Source organism: Monodon monoceros, unplaced genomic scaffold (genome assembly GCF_005190385.1).
Source record: "Monodon monoceros isolate NGI ecotype Baffin Bay Population unplaced genomic scaffold, NGI_Narwhal_1 Super_Scaffold_20, whole genome shotgun sequence".
Classification (NCBI taxonomy): domain Eukaryota; kingdom Metazoa; phylum Chordata; class Mammalia; order Artiodactyla; family Monodontidae; genus Monodon; species Monodon monoceros.
Genome location: NW_021703777.1, coordinates 101,088,210 through 101,105,736, shown reverse-complemented (window position 1 = coordinate 101,105,736; position 17,527 = coordinate 101,088,210). Strand labels below are relative to the sequence as shown.

At 51.2% G+C, this 17,527-nt stretch overlaps 2 protein-coding genes across 7 annotated transcripts in view; one reads left to right on the top strand and one right to left on the bottom strand.

Annotated features, from left to right (window-relative positions):
* The window catches only part of CRMP1 (collapsin response mediator protein 1), a 68,543-nt gene extending 58,721 nt beyond the window's left edge, over positions 1 to 9,822 (top strand). For both annotated transcript variants that reach the window (XM_029235321.1, XM_029235322.1), the window contains exons 12-14: positions 2,037 to 2,216; positions 4,877 to 5,042; positions 8,827 to 9,822. In XM_029235321.1, the coding sequence (XP_029091154.1) occupies positions 2,037 to 2,216; positions 4,877 to 5,042; positions 8,827 to 8,918 (438 nt within the window). In that variant the 3' untranslated portion in view covers positions 8,919 to 9,822. The remainder of the gene's footprint in view (positions 1 to 2,036; positions 2,217 to 4,876; positions 5,043 to 8,826) is intronic.
* A 3,025-nt stretch (positions 9,823 to 12,847) lies between these two features.
* The window catches only part of EVC (EvC ciliary complex subunit 1), an 84,620-nt gene continuing 79,940 nt past the window's right edge, over positions 12,848 to 17,527 (bottom strand). For 2 of the 5 annotated variants that reach the window (XM_029234960.1, XM_029234963.1), the window contains 4 exons: positions 16,840 to 16,953; positions 16,352 to 16,445; positions 15,528 to 15,639; positions 12,848 to 15,042 (listed from right to left, as the gene is read on the bottom strand). In XM_029234960.1, the coding sequence (XP_029090793.1) occupies positions 14,958 to 15,042; positions 15,528 to 15,639; positions 16,352 to 16,445; positions 16,840 to 16,953 (405 nt within the window). In that variant the 3' untranslated portion in view covers positions 12,848 to 14,957. The other 3 variants (XM_029234961.1, XM_029234962.1, XM_029234964.1) reach the window with 3 other exon arrangements.

Genomic DNA, 17,527 nt, shown 5'->3' with positions numbered 1-17,527 from the left:
AAAGAGAGCCAGGCAATGGACCGACCACATATATGAGAGTTTGGTTTCAACAAAGGAGACTGTTAAAATTACACAGACAGTTATTCAACCAATTGTGTTTGAATACCCGGCTCATAGGGCTAGGCAACTGCTGTACTCTTGACCACAAAACTAATTCAAAATGGGTTGAAGATTGAAGTAAAATAAAGTTATAAAAGGACTAGAATAAAACACATTTCTTAAAATGATCATTTTGAAGGGGAGAAGACCTTTCTGAGCAAGACACAAAGCTTAGAAGATACAAAGGAGAAGATTGGTCTGTTTGACCACTGACTACATACAAATTAAACCAAGAAAAAAACCTCTACATTGCAGCAAATGATAATATTTAATACTTCATGAGATCAAAAGGCAGAGGACAGACAGGGAAGTTTGGTAATACACAGGACAAACAAAGGGAGAGATTTTTTAACATTGAATATGTCCTTAGAAACCATTAAGGAAAATACCAAAAACCTAATAGAACAGGGCACAAAAACGCAGTGACAGAAGAAGAAATATACAAACGGTTTCTATTCATTTAAAAACAGATCCGATCTCAAATACAAATCACTGCAGTGAGATGCTGTTTTTACCTGCGCCAGTGTCTGAGATGCCGGGGTTTAATAGGATGGAGCTGAGGTGGGACTGGCATGCCGACAAACTCATGGAGTTTTGTCGGGAATGGAAATCAGCGCTGCCTTTTTTTGGAAGGCAAATCTGTCAAAATCCGTTTACGCTTTGGCCCAAAGTCCACATCTACGAAGATATTCACACGTGCCGGTGTGGACACTCAAGTGTGTTTATTGTGCTTTTTTTAGCAAAAGCAGGGCAAAGACCCACGTGCTTGTCCCTGAGAATTGGATAAATAAATGGTAGTATGTCCCTGGGGTGGAATCCAGTGCAGCAGTTTAAGGAATATCAGAACATTTTTAACCCACGACATGGGAACATTCGCTGATGGGGAGCATCCTCTGAGGTAAGGAGAAAAACAAAGGTGAAACTGTCTGTCCAGAGCGCTTGGAACATGAGAAAGTTACTCACGCACAGAAAATACCTGGGGTTCCAGAAAAGTCAGTGTGGGACAGGCATCTCAGTCTGAGGTCAAAGAGAGACCTGCTTTTTAAAGTTACATATCTTGGGCTTCCCTGGTGACGCAGTGGTTGAGAGTCCACCTGCCGATGCAGGGGACACGGGTTCGTGCCCCGGTCCGGGAGGATCCCACATGCTACGGAGCGGCTGGGCCCGTGAGCCATGGCCGCTGAGCCTGCGCGTCCGGAGCCTGTGCTCCGCAACGGGAGAGGCCACACAACAGTGAGAGGCCCACGTACCGCAAAAATAAATAAATAAAGTTACATATCTTTTGTACCGTTTGAATTTTTACCGTATTTTTTCCCTACTTTTTGAATAATCAGTTTGGCTGGTGGTAGTTATATTCACTTTAGGACTAATGAAAGGAATGCATATTTTCTAGGAAATGTTTTGTCTTTCAAATGAGTAAATAAATAAAAATGACCTTACCTGGTGCTGGAGGGGATTTCATAGACATGAAATTACGAAATATTCCCCCGCTGCCGATGTCGCATCAATCGGTCCGATGCCTTCAGAAAATAATTTGGCAGTCTTTCAAAAGCTCATATCCTTTGACCCAGTAATTTAATTTTAGGAAAAATGAAAGAAAATGTTTTTAAAAGAAGACCCCAAAATGTTCAGTTGTAGTCAGAGTGGCTTCATTGCCTAACTCCAGGAGCCCCATTCACTTTCACGATGCCCCAGACGATATTAGTTAGATTATATAAAACCACCGGCAACGTAAAAGCCCGACAGTGAGGGGCTGATTCTGCAAATGAAAGTGTACAAAGGAATGTTACACAGTCCTAAAGGTGTTTTCCAGAAAGAGCAAGCATTGGAAAATGCCTGTGATAGGATGTGTGGCAGAATCACCATCAGGATGAAAAGGGCTGATGCGGAGAAAAGCCTCGGAATCTGGATAAAAGCCTGCGGTTCTCGCCGTGCAGGCTGTGGAGTACAACATCTTCGAAGGCATGGAGTGCCACGGCTCCCCGTTGGTGGTCATCAGCCAGGGCAAGATCGTCTTTGAGGACGGCAGCATCAACGTCAACAAGGGCGCAGGCCGCTTCATCCCGAGGAAGCCCTTCCCCGAGTACCTCTACCAGCGCGTCAGGATCAGGAACAAGGTATGTGGCCAGGGTCTGTCGTGTGCAGAGCGAGCAAATGTCACAGCTGCACGAGCCCCTCCTTCCTCACGTGTCAGATGAGCTGGGACGTGACCCGCCTGCGTCTCAGGCTGGAGCGAGGACCAGACGAGACCGACGAGGTGCCAGCGAGTTGCCAACTGTAAAGGGCTGTGCATGTGGGGCGATGGGAGGAGTCCTGGGAGTACACCAGCCAGGACGCACATCCTGCATCATCCTGGGGGGTGGGGTCTTCACCACCCCCTCTTTTAGGTGTCATGACCTTCCTTCTGTAGATCAGAACCCTGGTGCTCAAGGCAGTGCAGGACTGCCCAGCATCACACAGCTGGGAGAGCTCTGAAGCCCTTACTGCCGTTTGGTAAAAATAAACCTCCCTAGCCCACTTGAGGGGTGGCAGAACTGCCTCTAGACTCCCTTCGATCTGCCCTCTTTTCTCCTCCTCCTTGCTCCCCTCCCATTCTGCATCCTCCTTCCCCCCTTTTTCTTGAGGAGTCTTAGCATGGACTCAGGAGGTCAAAGGGCATGGAGTAGGCACAGGCTCTGTCCCGTCCCCAGTCCAGTTCAGAGGAGGAAGTTTGCTCATGCTTCAGAAAGACTCCCATCTGTGATCAATCGTCTTCCCTAATTAGGTCCCTCCCATCACCATGACAACCTGCTTCCCGCACTAAAACGGCTCATGTCTGCCAGAAAGCCCAGCTTTATTTGTGTATGTGCACGGGTGTATGTGTATATGCATGGGGTGCTCCTGTGTGTATGTGCTCCTGTGCTCGCTTATGTGTTTGTATATGTGTGTGTGCATGTGTGCCCACCTGTGTATGGTCCCACTCTTCTTGTGCTTCATAAGTGGCACCAGTGCCACCAATTTAGATGCAAGAGGCCCGAGGCCTCCTGGCATTCCCAGACTCCCAGGCCAACCATCACAATGTTCTGTGTCTGTTTACTGTCCCTCTCCACGCCTTAAAGTGTAGCATCCCAGGTCAAGGATACCAAATTGCACAGATGTTATGCGTCTGATGGGGAAATGAAGGACATGGAGAATTGGCAGGTTAGATCCGAAAGATGGCCAGGGATAGCGATGTGGCCACAGCAGGCTGCTGAGAGACAAAGGGACTCGTGTAAACTTCTGTTCGGGACACCTACCAAGGGGGCAGAAACACACCTTGGCTGGCTTCATTCCCTCTAAATCAGTTTGAACCTGAGGTCTGTGGTTAACAGTCAGCATCTGTGAGAGGTGGATGCCTGACCTCGATGCCAAGACGTGATCTGCAGTGGCCAGGCAGACGGGTCCCCTGGCACAGGGCCACCCTCCCCGCATACCTGAGGGCAGAGCACGGAGGCCGGGCCAGGTGGGGGATGGGCCCTGCCCCAGAACCTATGTCTGGCCAAGCTGAGTTCAGAGGTCACTGAAGGGAACTGGGGGGCAGGAACACAGGCCTGGAACCGGCTGGAACCAGGGAAGCCCAGAGGCGCAGGAAGCAGGTATTGAGAGGGATGGGGCAGAGACAATGAGGCCCCAGGGCGTCAGGGGATCAGGGCTGCTGGAGGCAGAGGATGGGTTATCACCAAGCAGCGCCCGGGCCCTTCATATTGGTGCTGAAAAAGGACCCCTTTGTTGTAGAGGAGGGAGCCTAGGGCTGGGGTCGGGTGCTGTCACCTGTGCAGGGGAAGAGGGACGTGAAGCTGGGGTCAGGGCACTGTCCCTGACTGCACGTGTTCCTGGCCACACTCTGTCTCCCAGGGCCTGGGACAGACGCCCACACGCCCCTGGCCGGCTCTGAGCTCACCAGCAGGCTCCCAGGGCCTGGGACGGACGCCCACACGCCCCTGGCTGGCTCTGAGCTCACCAGCAGGCTCCCAGTCTCCCACCGGAGCCCCTGCGGCTTTTGGCTTCTCTGCCTCATAGCTTTCTCTCCCAGGACAACCCTCCACCCACGGGGATGGAGGCTGTGCGCTGTGTCCCGTACTCCCTGGGGTCCAGGAGGTTTGCCCTCTGCGGTAGCCCTGAGCCAGGTGTCCTCAGAGGCGGCCTTCTCGTTCTCTCTCCCTGTGCTGGGTGTTCTCCCTCCTCTCTCCCTCCTCCTTTGCGGGATCACCTTCCAAACTACCTGCCCCCAAATCCACGATGAAGACGATCCCCTGATGCCACCAGTGCCCGATTCAGGGGTCCTTGTCAGGGTGTCAGGGAAGTGTTTTCCTCTTGGAAACAGCTTTGGAGTCCTGCACGAAGCTGTGTATGTGTCTGTGCCTGTGTGTGTATGGATATGTGTGTATGCATGTGGGTGTGCACTTGCCTGTCTTTTTATGAATGTGTGTTGGATTGTGTGTGTGTGTGATGCGTGTGTTATATACGTTAGTGTGTATATTAAACACGGTGTGTATGCAGGCATGTGTGTACACGTACATGTGTGAATTATGTGTGGGGTGTGCATACATATATGTGTGTGTACATGTTTGTGCACACGCATATATGTATGCCTGTGCACGTGTGTGGGCGGGTGCCTTGTGTGGTGTGTGTACAAGCACATGTGTGCATGTTTGTGCATACGTGTGTGTATCCCCGAGGAGACCATGGTCACTCTCCTGCACGCGGGAATGCATACATGCATCTTGTCAATCAGTTGCTCTTCTTGTCCTCTGTTTAGGTTTCTGGGTTGCAGGGGGTTCCCAGGGGCATGTATGACGGTCCTGTGTACGAGGTGCCAGCCACACCCAAATATGCAACCCCTGCTCCTTCTGTCAAATCTTCACCTTCCAAACACCAGCCTCCACCGATCAGAAACCTCCACCAGTCCAACTTCAGTTTATCAGGTACGAAACTACAGCGGCCAAGGTTCCCCACCCCACAGTGGCCCCCAGAGCCCTGAACTCCGGAGAAATGAATCCATGGCCTCAGGCACTCGATCAGGAGCCGGAGATGGGAGTGTGGGTTCCCCTCCCCTCCCGGGGTTGGGCAGAGAGGGCTGGGGGAGGTCAGAGAGCAGAGAGGGTCCATGGGAGCAGCACAGAGATACCTGACCCTGATTTATGAAGAGTCTGCCTGAAAATTGGCCTTATGCTCTTCCTTAACACTCTTACCCATGAAGCTAAGTGTGGAGAGGGGAATCAGAGTGCCTTTGCTGGATGTACGTTCTGGGTCGGGTCTTCAGCCATCCATGGTAGTACAGCACACACTCTCATAACTCATGACTGTTTCATCTTCACAACAGCCCTGTGTGTAGAGTGGTGTTATTCTTAAGGCTCCAAGACATTCAGCGTCAAAATGCCAGGACTTGGTGCTCAACAAATGTGTGCAGACAAAATCAAAAGTTCATGTGCTCCTTCAGACTTTCTGAAGGCTCCTGGGCCATGTGTCTACAGTTTCATCAGATCGCCACACAAGGGCAGGTGTGCACATGTTGGGACATTGCCTTGGAATTTCGAATATTTGAGGTGTTAGCATGAGTTGTATGCTGTGCTAGGTGCCAGGAATACGGTAATAAATAAGACACAGCTGGGCAGGCTCAGTCTATTCTAGAGGTCAGCAAACTTTTTCTTAAAAGGCCAGGTAGTAAATATTTTAAGCTTTGTGAGCCAAGAGGCAATATCTAAGACCATTTGAAATGGAACCATTTAAAAATGCAAAAAACTATTCTTAGCTCATGGGCTGTAAAAACAGGGCTGAGGGCTTCCCTGGTGGCGCCGTGGTTGAGAGTCCGCCTGCCGATGCAGGGGACAGGTTCGTGCCCCGGTCCGGGAAGATCCCACATGCCACGGAGCGGCTGGGCCCGTGAGCCATGGCCGCTGAGCCTGCGCGTCCGGAGCCTGTGCTCCGCAATGGGAGAGGCCACAACAGTGAGAGGCCCGCGTACCGCAAAAACAAACAAACAAAAGAAAAAAAACAGGGCTGAGTTTTCTCAACGGGCTGACTTCTGGTCCAGCAGGAGTGAAGGATATTTAAACAGAAAAGGCGATGTAGTTGGCAAAAGAGAGAATGAAAGGGGCAGAGAGAAGATGAAATACCAGTTTAAATTGGGGGGGTGACAACCTACCATCCATTTAGGGATTACGCAGTGGGGAGCATGAATCAGAGGGTCCCCCAGTCCAGTCCATCTCACTTTCCCTGAGCCTGTCATGGAAGAGTTTCTCCCACACCGTTAAAGAAAACTAATATTTTTGCACAAGTGGACCCTAAACACAACTGGAATATTTCATCTGATGCTCAGTCAGCAGAACAGGGATTGGTTGCAATGCTTGGAAAACTGTGTGTGTGTGACAACACGCAACCTCTCAGGGAGTTTGCACACTGGATCTCTGGTCTCATGTTATGCAATTCACGATTGCAATTAAATGCTGAGAGACATTCCCTCCCTTTTAGAACAACAAAAAAACAATGAAATGGAAAGTCTGCAGGAAGTGTCCCCCAACCATCCTTCTTCTCCCTGCTCAGCACCCACTTCTTTCTAAAGCCCCAGCACTGCCTTTGACCAGCCCCTCAGCAGTTTCACAGGTGACTCCATTGGATACCAACTGCACAGACACTTTACAACATCAGGATGGACTTCACAGATGTCCTTTTAATTAATTAATTTATTTATTTATTTTTGGCTGTGTTGGGTCTTTGTTTCTGTGCGAGGGCTTTCTCTAGTTGCGGCGAGCGGGGGCCACTCTTCATCGCGGTGTGTGGGCCTCTCACTGTCGCGGCCTCTCTTGTTGCGGAGCACAAGCTCCAGACGCGCAGGCTCAGTAGTTGTGGCTCACGGGCCTAGTTGCTCCGCGGCATGTGGGATCTTCCCGGACCAGGGCTCGAACCTGTGTCCCCTGCATTGGCAGGCAGATTCTCAACCACTGCACCACCAGGGCAGCCCCACAGATGTCCTTTTAAATATCTGAGTGAGGTTACATCATAAAGACATAGCAAGGTTTATTGAAGTACTGTCCTTTTGTACAACAGGTATTTTCAAAGTACCTGGCATGTAACCAAGCAAGGTACAGATGCTTATGAGGTAGAAAGATATTAAGCACTTGGCCTGATTTCTGGGTCTAGGAAGACACACTGTCTATCAATGAAACTATGAGAGAAAATCAAAGTCGGTACTCTAAACCAAATTCGTTGTGGCTTACACAGATCATATAAAGTCAGAGGTAGAAAGACCTCATCTAGTTATTTTTGTCATTTTCATTGAAGTCTTAATTGGTAAATCTTTGATTCCTTATGAGGGTCAGCATTTTTCATGTGTTTATTTTAAATTTCCTCTTTGGTGAAATCATTGGGAGTGATGGTGAGAGGGGATAATCCAGTTTCCACCTCCTGGTTCCTGGGAACAAGACATCGAATATCGGGCATTGGTTCAGTACACATATTGTACCCTGGGAGGCAGCGCCTGACCCTAGCGGGCAGCCTAGCAGAGCTCTCAATGTAGACCATCCCAACTTCGTATCAGGCCAGCATCTTCCGATCAACGAGGTTCACGGTGAATCCAGTGAATCCTGTTGTCGTGTGCTCATTGTTACACCTGCTTTGCCATAAAATTGATCCTGTGGTTTGAGGCAATAGAGTACACAATACTGTGGATAGGAGTCGGCTTTTATTTTACAGAAAAGGAAATGAGGCCGCGAGAGGGGAGTGTCTGATTCCAAATTACCCAAATTCCAGGCACCCTTTGTGCTGGAAGTGAAGTCTCCCGACTGGACCCCTGTCCACAACATCCCTCTTTCCCAGCATTATCCGTCATTCAGTCTTCATTTAATACATATTCACTGAGCGCCAGGCGTTGAGCTTAGTGCTCCAATTTAAAATCTTTCTTTAACTGCAAGAGAATGCGTGAGATTGGAGTGGATGGTTGGCTTCGCAGATTTAAAACAAAAAAGGCCGCCCCCCACCCCCGCCCATTCAGACCTGCCCATTGCAAACAGGGTGGGTAAACCCAGCTCCAAGTGTTCACACACAGCATGCACGCATGCACACGCATGCACAGATACACACACGCATGCACACAATCTACAAATGCACATACGTGTGCTCCCGTGCATAGCACATAAAACACCCTGGGAACAATGGACACTGCCAAGTGTTGTGAGTGTGTGGTAGGAGCTGGGGCTTTGGGGACAAACCAGTGGGGCTACGATCCTGGCTTCCCTGCCCTCTAGTGGTGCCCCCTACAATGCGTGACCTGGGCCTCAAATTCCTCATCTGTAAACTGGGGCTAAAACAACACTCCCTTCATAGGGTTGCTGTGAGCCCTGAATTCGACAGCATATGTTAAAGCACCAAGTCTGTGTCTGCACGCAGTAGGCACTCAATAAGTGTTTGCCCATTTGTCTCAAGAACATGAAGCCAGACAAGAAGGAGCACAGCGTGGTCAGGGCTGCAGGAGGGTGGCCCCGGGGCCTGGGGGGCATAGAAGAGGGAGCAACGGACCCCGTGGAGGTCAGGGAGCCTTCCCAGAGGTCAGCCTGGATTGAAGGATGGTGAGGAAGGAAGGCGTGTTGAGACGAGGGCTCGGCGTCCCAGAGGCTGGGGGACGTGACATGAAAGGGCACCCAGCCCGCAGGAGCAGCACATGGAGCTGGTGTCAGCAGATCTCGCTGGAGTGACTGGCTCTGTCTCTTCCAGGTGCCCAGATAGATGACAACAACCCCCGGCGCACCGGCCACCGCATCGTGGCGCCCCCTGGTGGCCGCTCCAACATCACCAGCCTCGGGTGAAGGCAACTCGTGGATGAGCGAGCGTGAAGGATTCTGGGAAGGATGTCCATCCCTTGCCCTGTCAGTGTTTGGAAACCCACAGTATCGTTTGGTACTGATGGGGGGAAAATGGAATGATGTTCTTTCCTTTTTGGTTTAGGAAGAAGTGGTACTAGTGTGGTGTGTTTGCTTGGAAATCCCTTGCCCGCAGTCATGTGTTCATCCGAGTCCACCTCAGAGCATGGTGTCTCCAGGCCCCTTCTTAGTGAACACAGGTTCCAGCCTCGTCTTGTACTGTCCCTCCCACTTCTGACGCCGCGGGCTCCACGATTCTCTGAGTGGTTCCCTTGCACCCCTGTAGCTGTTCTAGGATAGTTGATGCATGTTACTAAGTTACGTCTGCGAGTCTGTGAGTGCCCCCGACAGAAGACAGCCGAGGCCCTACATAGACACGAAGCCCAGACCTCAAGCCCTCGGGGGCAGCTCCAAAACCCATAGCAGGAAGATGTGTCCCATCGTCCCCTCCCCCAGGTCTACACGAGAAGGAAGCCCGCCCCACCGCCAGAGAAGCATCCCTCTCGTCCTGTGTCAGGAACCCTGGTCTCCGTGGCACCTGTAACTCGCCATGACGTCTTTCCGGTCTGTGTGTGTCCTTCCATCCCGCTCTAGACTGCAGGCCTAGCCAGGTTCACACTCAGAAAGGGGTCTCCCACCCTCATTCAGGGCTGACCACGGTGTGGCCACAGCTGCTCCCGGCGCCCGTGTCCTGGTCCCTCCCAGGCGGATGACGAGGCCGTCAGATTTTTAAAGTTTTGTACATAGTTTTCCTTTGTAATCACCCTCATTTTTACTTAACAGCTGACTTATTGTGACTCTTATTTCTGAATTCAAAGCTTGTGAAAAAATAAAGAAAATAAATGGCCCACTCCCTGACTGGGGTGTTTGCATTTAAGTGATGGCTGCTCAGATGCTCATGCTTTGTGCTCCCCTTTGTAGTAACGGGACAGCGGTGCTTACTTCCGCAGGACTCGCTCTTGTTAGGTAGCCGGGGGAGCGGAGGAGGGAGGAGAGGGAGCCAGTCATGATTTGGGGAGTGTTAGGTCATGAGAACAAGGATGAGAAGAGGAGGACGATGGCTGGCCAAGGGCTTCTGTGAAATAGGTTGAAATCACATCATGTCCCTTCCCTCCTGCCCAGCCTTTGCTTGGTGTGCTGTCTCTTCCTGTGTGTTAGGTGGGTCAGACTGCCTCAGGTTGGAAGTGTCCAGCTCCTGAGCTTCACATTTCTGACCTCCAGTCCCACGGGAGGTATACATTCTAAGGAGGAGTAAAACCTCAAAGTTGTTTGTCTTGATTACCAGTTAGTAGTGGTGGTGACGGTGATGATGGTGATGGTGGTGGTGGTGGTCGTGGTGGTAATGATGGCGGCATTATCTGTACAGCACATGCTACGTGTCAGGTGCTCTGTAAGGTAGGCACTATTATTAACATCATTTACAGGTGAGTCCTAGAGAGGTCAATAATTCATCTAAGATCACACAGGGAGTGGCACAGCCAATATTTAAATCCGGGACCCACATGTCCAAAGCTCCTTGCTTCTAACTGCTAAGCTTTGTCATTTGAGGCAGGATGGCTTTGGATGGTCGTATGTCTACTTTATGCTTTTAGTGTCTTCTCCCCCCACCCTCACTGGGTTAGGATACTTTAAGGTCCAGAGAGGTGGTGGCTTAGGGTCAGTTATGGATTTTCTTGAAACAAAGCTAAATACTAAGAAAGATCAAGAATGGAGGGTAATGACTTGATGTTTGGCCTTGGCCCATGGAGACTACTAGAGGACATCGCAGAAACTTCCAGAAGAGTAAAGTTGGCAACAATAAGTTACCCACCCTGCTCTCTGGAAAGCACTTCCTCTCTCCCGCATCACCCCCCCCCCCAGCCTATCAGGGAGCAGAAGCTGAAGTGGAAGCAGCCTTAACATCCTCCCTCTAGGACCGACTCTGATGGGGCCTTTGCCCGGCTGCCAAGTCACCGGACCACTGCCCAGTCAGCACCACCTGCTGAGGTTGCCAGCACCCCTGTCCTACATTAGCTTCCCAAGAGGCACAGGCACAGGGGTCCTGGCAGCTGCAAGACAGACAAGCCTTAATTCTAGGAGACTGAGCTGCAACATTCCTTTTTTTTTTTTTGCGGTACGCGGGCCTCCCACTGTTGTGGCCTCTCCCGTTGCGGAGCACAGGCTCCGGACGCGCAGGCTCAGCGGCCATGGCTCACGGGCCCAGCCGCTCCGCGGCATGTGGGATCTTCCCGGACCGGGGCACGAACCCGTGTCCCCTGCATCGGCAGACGGACTCTCAACCACTGCGCCACCAGGGAAGCCCTGCAGCATTCCTTTTAAGTAACGTTCTTTTCATTCATCTCTTGAAATGGTAGGAGGAGGTGGGTAACTCTAGGGGAAGGCTATCTATTCTCTTATTCATTCATCTGCACCCTTACTTCCCCTTTGTAGAGAGCGTAGCATGGTCACAGTTTCCAGGAATTAGGATGTGGAAGTCTTGGGGAGGGGGCACTGTTCTGCTACCACAATAGTCTTCTGAGTTTCCTTCTAGAAGTTTTATCTTTCACATTTAGATCTATGACCCATCTCTCATTAATCTTTGTACACAGTGTAAAACAGGGCTCAAGGCTTGCTTTTTTTCCGTATAGAATCCAATCGACCCAGTGCCATTTATTGAAAAGACCATCCTTTCTCTCATTAAGCTGCAGCAGAGCCTTGGTTGTAGACCAGGGTGACCATAGTGCATGGTCTTCTAACCCAGTGGTCCTGAGGTACACTGCTAAATAAACATTGGACACTGAGCTTGGCTGGGCTGGGGTGGGAGCCCCAGTTTGTACTGTCTGCTAACTTCTATGGTGCCAATACTCTCACTGTAGCCAATTTCAAGGTACCAACATGAAGCCCGTGAGCTTTCAATCCATGCAATGTAAGTCGGGTCTGGTGTCCCAGTAAATGCCAGTACATTTGGTGTCATTGGCTTCAAGTTTTCCTTCAGTGATGTCAATTCATGGAGCAAGAGAGCAAGAAGATTCCTGAACAAAAAGGGCTTCTACCAAAATGAAATTTCCCTCCTCCCTCCTTCCCTACATTTTTCCTTCCACCAGTGTACGAGGAGTGCCCATTTAGTACTAGGCATCGTCCTAGTAGGGGAAAGCAATGGGTATATATTCCAGGGGGAAGATCAGATATTAACCAAATTATTACCCAAAGCATCTAATTACACACCATGCTAAAGGCTATAAAGGAAGCATTTTGCAGGGAGTAGAGAATGCTCATCTCCCACTCTTCAGGCTGGAGACTCTGCTGACCTTATATACCACATTGGCTTTATCCTAGCAGCTCGGACCAGATCAGAGAGGCTAACTTTGCATAAAAATTAATCCATTAAACTCTTCAATATATCATCATTCATGAACCCCTTCAATTTTTACCTCCTTCCATCACAGCCCATAATAAGAACTGGGGACACAACCCAGATGGAGGGAGGGCGGCTGAGATGTGTCCTCGGGGTCTTCTTGCTGTTCCTTCTCTCTCCCCGGCCCTCGGTGTGCTGTGTTCATGCAGCTCAGTATCAGGCCTGAAAGTCCTCCTCCACACCCCGGTGTCCCAGAGCCTGCGCCCAACACAGCGGAAGGTCCTTCCAGATGTGAGAGTCGTGTTTTTTTTTTTAACATCTTTATTGGAGTATAATTGCTTTACAATGGTGTGTTATTTTCTGCTTTATAACAAAATGAATCAGCTATACATATACATATGTTCCCATATCTCTTCCCTCTTGCGTCTCCCACCCTCCCTATCCCGCCCCTCCAGGCAGTCACAAAGCACCGAGCTGATCTCCCTCTGCTATGCGGCTGCTTCCCACTAGCTATCTACCTTACGTTTGGTAGTGTATATATGTCCATGCCTCTCTCTCGCTTTGTCACAGCTTACCCTTCCCCCTCCCCATATCCTCAAGTCCATTGTCTAGTAGGTCTGTGTCTTTATTCCTGTCTTACCCCTAGGTTCTTCATGACATTTTTTTTTCTTAAATTCCATATATATGTGTTAGCATACGGTATTTGTCTCTCTCTTTCTGAGAGCGTCGCATTTTGTTTTGAACAAGGGTGCAATTCCATTATGAAAGGCACCTCTAGAGTCGATTTTTGATGTGATGGAAACAGACGCAGTCCACACGCCTTTATGGAGAGTTATGCGCCCCACACTGTGCCAAGCAGTCCAGCAGCATGTGGCAGGTGACAGGTGACATGTCCCCTGGACTAAGGAAGCTACACTTAAGCAAAAGCATCACCTATGCAAGATCCATGGAGGCTGAACCTATACTGCTCGGATCTTCCAGAGATCCTGGTGCTGCCAGGGCATCTCCATTTACCAAACTCACGTCACCAAATCAGACGTTACCAGCATAGGAGGCATCTGCCTTCAGAATGCCTCTGTGCACAGGACCCATGTGACAAAAGCAATTGCTATATAAAACAGGTTCTCAAAATATTGCAGGAAGGAAGTCAAAACTTGTTACAAGACTCTGCAGAATAAGGAAGTATTTTATTTAGCCACTAGAGGAGGCTGTTGGCTAACTTTGGAAATTCGCCTGGTGACCAGTCAGGATTTGAGGATCTCCGATGGTTAGTATCCTTAACAAACGATGTAACTAGTATGGATTACTTGTTTTGTTAAGGAACCTCGCTTTCCTGAATAAGAGAGACTAATCTAGGTTGTAAGAAATAAAAATTCAGACCACAAATGGTCCAGAAAATCCCTGAGACAGAAGCTTCTATAACCTGGAGCCCACTCTGTACTGGGAATTTGTGGAAACCCTGTACTCTCCATCCCAGACTTGCCCGGGGTCAGCATGCTCTGACTTACATCAGTGGGTGATGCCCCCAAGGGAATATCTGGCAATGTTTGGAGACATTTTTGGTTGACACAACTGGGGAGTGCTTCCAGCATCTGGTGGGAAGAGGCCAGGGATGCTGCTAACCATCCTGTAATGCACAGGTCAGCCCCACCCCTTAAAAAAGAAATTTTCTCACTCCACATATCCACAGTGCCAAGACTGAGAATCCCTGATTTCGATGAAAAGGGCAATTTTCTTTCCGAGTGGGAAAGGCACTGGCTGGTCTGAAAGCTGGATATTCTCAGCATCCACTGGGAGAAGCATTTCTCCTTAGGGGAGGGCTGCTGTCTGGCAGAACTCATCCCTCCCAGGGGAAGTCCTCCTGGGCAGGGCCTCCTTCCTAGCGCTTTAACTGTCTCCTCCAACAGAAGACCCTAACGCAGGTGTCATGTATCTGTGGGTCCTTAGGTCCCCAGGGTGGGTGAGGATAGGCCTGCCGGCCAGGGATTCCATGGTCTATGTCATGGGGCCCTGAGACTCCTCAGATGCCCTCACTGAGACCAGGCCGTCGCTGCTGGCTGAACCAAAGAAGGGAATGGGTCCTGATGAGAATCCATGTTGGCCAGTGCCCACGGTGCAGGGGACAGAGAGAGCGGGGGTGATGGGAATGGAGGAGAAAAGGCCTCAGACCCAGAAAACACCAGCAACACCTGGTGATCCCTTTATTATAGGCGGAACTCCACCGGGAGGCTGGCGAGCAGAGGGCCCCCAGGGCAGGAATGAGACCACTTAGCGCTCGCGGAACGCAGGTTCGGGGTGACATCGGGACACGGGGGGTGGGAAGCACAGGGAGCCAGGAAGGAGGGGCTTCCCAAGGAACAGAGCCACATCTCGAAGCCAAGGCGACACTGAAGGACTGGAGCAGACATGTTTCCAACACAGGGGTGGGGAGGAGTATCGTCTTCACAGGCGGTAGGGTCCGCCCTGCTCTTTTAGGCCTTTTTCTGGGACTTTGATACCCATTCTCCATCCCTGCACAGCAAGCCTGTGGGCAGAGGGGAGACCCCACTGTCCCCCACCCCGGGGTGGCCAGTCCCTCCTCACTGCCTGGGGGAGAGGCAGGTGGCATACAGACGGGGTCTTTAGGTTCCGTCCCCCCGACCAGGCTTAAGCTACAGATTGCTTCTTCTCTTTAGCATCTTCTTGGAATTCTCACCGTCACCAACCTCACTTTCTTGCTGGCTCAGCCTTTTGCTGCTTAAAATATGGAAGAAAGGCAGTTGGTCAGAACTTTGATTCCAGGTCTGTCTAGATGCAATAACAATGCATCCAATCTGATCCCATGAAAAGGTGGTGACAGGCCATCAAAACAATCTGCATTTTGACATGGGCTGTTAAGAAACAAAAGAAACTCCCAGTTTCCCTCTCTTTGGTGGGAGGTCCGACCCACGCTCAGACGGCTGAGGCACCCCAGGATGGACCCACCCTACCACAAATCCGGAAGCATCTGTAGCTGGCAGCGCCCTGTTGAGGCCTGGGATTGCCAGCTATTCAGGCTGGATGCTGACGGGCTGGGGGGTGGGTCGTGGCTGACCCGGCCAAATGGGACACTAATAAAAGCAGTAACAATAATACCAACACTTCCCATTATCACCCATCATTTCTCGGACCCGAGTCAACGCCTCTGAGAGGCGCTGGATTTCCTGCCCAGATTTAGGTGATCAACAAGGGCCCCAGTGTACCTGTGCGATCCTGAGGGGGGGCCCCCTGAGGCAGGGTCGTCGTCCTTGGGCCCCCCAAAGTCCCCTCTGTCCCGGGGTGCCGGCTTCTTCCTTTTGGTCCTTAGGGGTTTCTCTGCAGGAGACACGTGAACCCAGAAACTGGCTCTGTGACTCTGGGTAGGTGACAGAATCTGTTGGCCTCACGCCACCCCAGCATTGTTTGAGTACCTCTGGGGGCCGAGTATGCACTCAGTATCTACTGCTCTTAGACCCGTTTAACTTGTGAGGAGACTGAGACCTCGCGGGGGGTGAGAGCTATCCCAAGCCCACAAGGCTGAAAGGTGGCAGAGCTAGGATTCAAACTCAGTCGGCCAGGCTCCTGTTGTGTTTCTGCCACACCCAGCGGACTGGCAGCCTTCCCTTCCGAAGCAGTTAAGAACCTAGAACACAGTTCCAGTACCATAGCTTTTATTTTAATAGCCCTCCGTGACGTTACACACTTTCCCCTTGCTATCCCGTTAGAGGCTACAACACTCTATGATGTCCCTGAAGTTCTGCTGGCCAAAGGAGGAGGGCTAATTATCCCCACTTTACAGATGGGGAAACAGAGTCAGAGATGAGAGTCAGCTACTGAGCAGCAGACCCAGGAATCGGAATTATTGTATTTTGAAGGGCCAGGGACACAGGGGCATCCTAGCCTAGCTGCTCATCTACAGACAGGACACAGAAGCCCAGAGAGGGTAAGTGCGGTGCCTGGGGCCACACGCCAGTTAGTGATAGACCCGGTGCTAGAACCTATACTCCCAGCCCAGAGAGCCTGCAGGGCATCGCCTTCTATGACTCACCTGACAGCCCATGCTTATTGGAAAACGGTTTGCTTTCGGCAAGGGGCACCCGGGCCAACGCCGCCAACTCTGAGATGAAGCTCTGCTCAGCTTCCTGGATGCAGAGAGAGAGGGTCAGCTGGGCCCGCCTCTGCCCTGCTCCGCCTCTACATCGCCTTCCATCAGCACGAGGGGGCGCTCTGAGAGTGGGGACAGGACCGCGTCCCCACGTGGAGGAGGACTCTCCAAGAGGCATCCAGAAACGCCCGGAGCAGGCAGACGCACGTGTGATGCGGGGGGAGCTAACCATCCATCCTCACACCAGCCATGGACCCCACTTTACAGATGAGAAAACTGAGGCGCGAGGGGCTCGGTGAGGGCAGCAGAACCAGGATCAAGCGCTCCCCTGCCTGACTCGAGTCTGAGTCCTTAACTGCCAACACCATTGACTAACAGCCAGACCCGGATTCCGTGGCTTATTAACTGTGGGGCACTGGGAGGTGACTTACCTCTCGGGGCCTCGGTTTCCTCATCTGTAAATGGGAGACTGGGTGTAACCCGCACCTTGGCTGTCGGAGTAGGACTTTAGGTGGTGGATGTAAAGCTCTCTGCTCAGTGACTGTCTACAAGAGACCCTCAGGGAACAGATGTTAACCACCATTAACATCTTTCTCATCATCGTCTCCGATGTCACTGCCACACTGGCGGCGAACACTCAGATGGCGCCAACACTCCGCCCAGCACTGCCATTCTGGAATATTTGATTTTTTTACAGGCAGCCGCTTTGCTTTAAAGCCGCACCTTATAATCTCACGCTGATGAGATTTTTCTGGGATGAGATATCCACAGGATATCACGAAAGCTGAGCTTCCTGTATGTTCTAGGTGAAGTGCAAACCTTAGTCACAGCAGCACTGCCTGAATGGTACCGATGTTTGCCGTGACACCAAGAGGCCCACATGGTGGCGATTCACACACAGGGAGACGCTCATTCCTTTCAGCTCAACAGACAGAACTGACGAGTGGTCGGGGCCTGGCCCGGAGCTGGGTGCTGCAGTCCCGGGGGAATCAACGTTCACAGTTGAGCAGCGAGGCTGATGTGTCCTCGGCCTGTGAGACTAGCGGGGGCTGAGGGGGTCCCGAGCAGGGCGTGTGGTCCTCACAAAGGCTCCAGTGCTGACCTGTGATCATGAGCTTA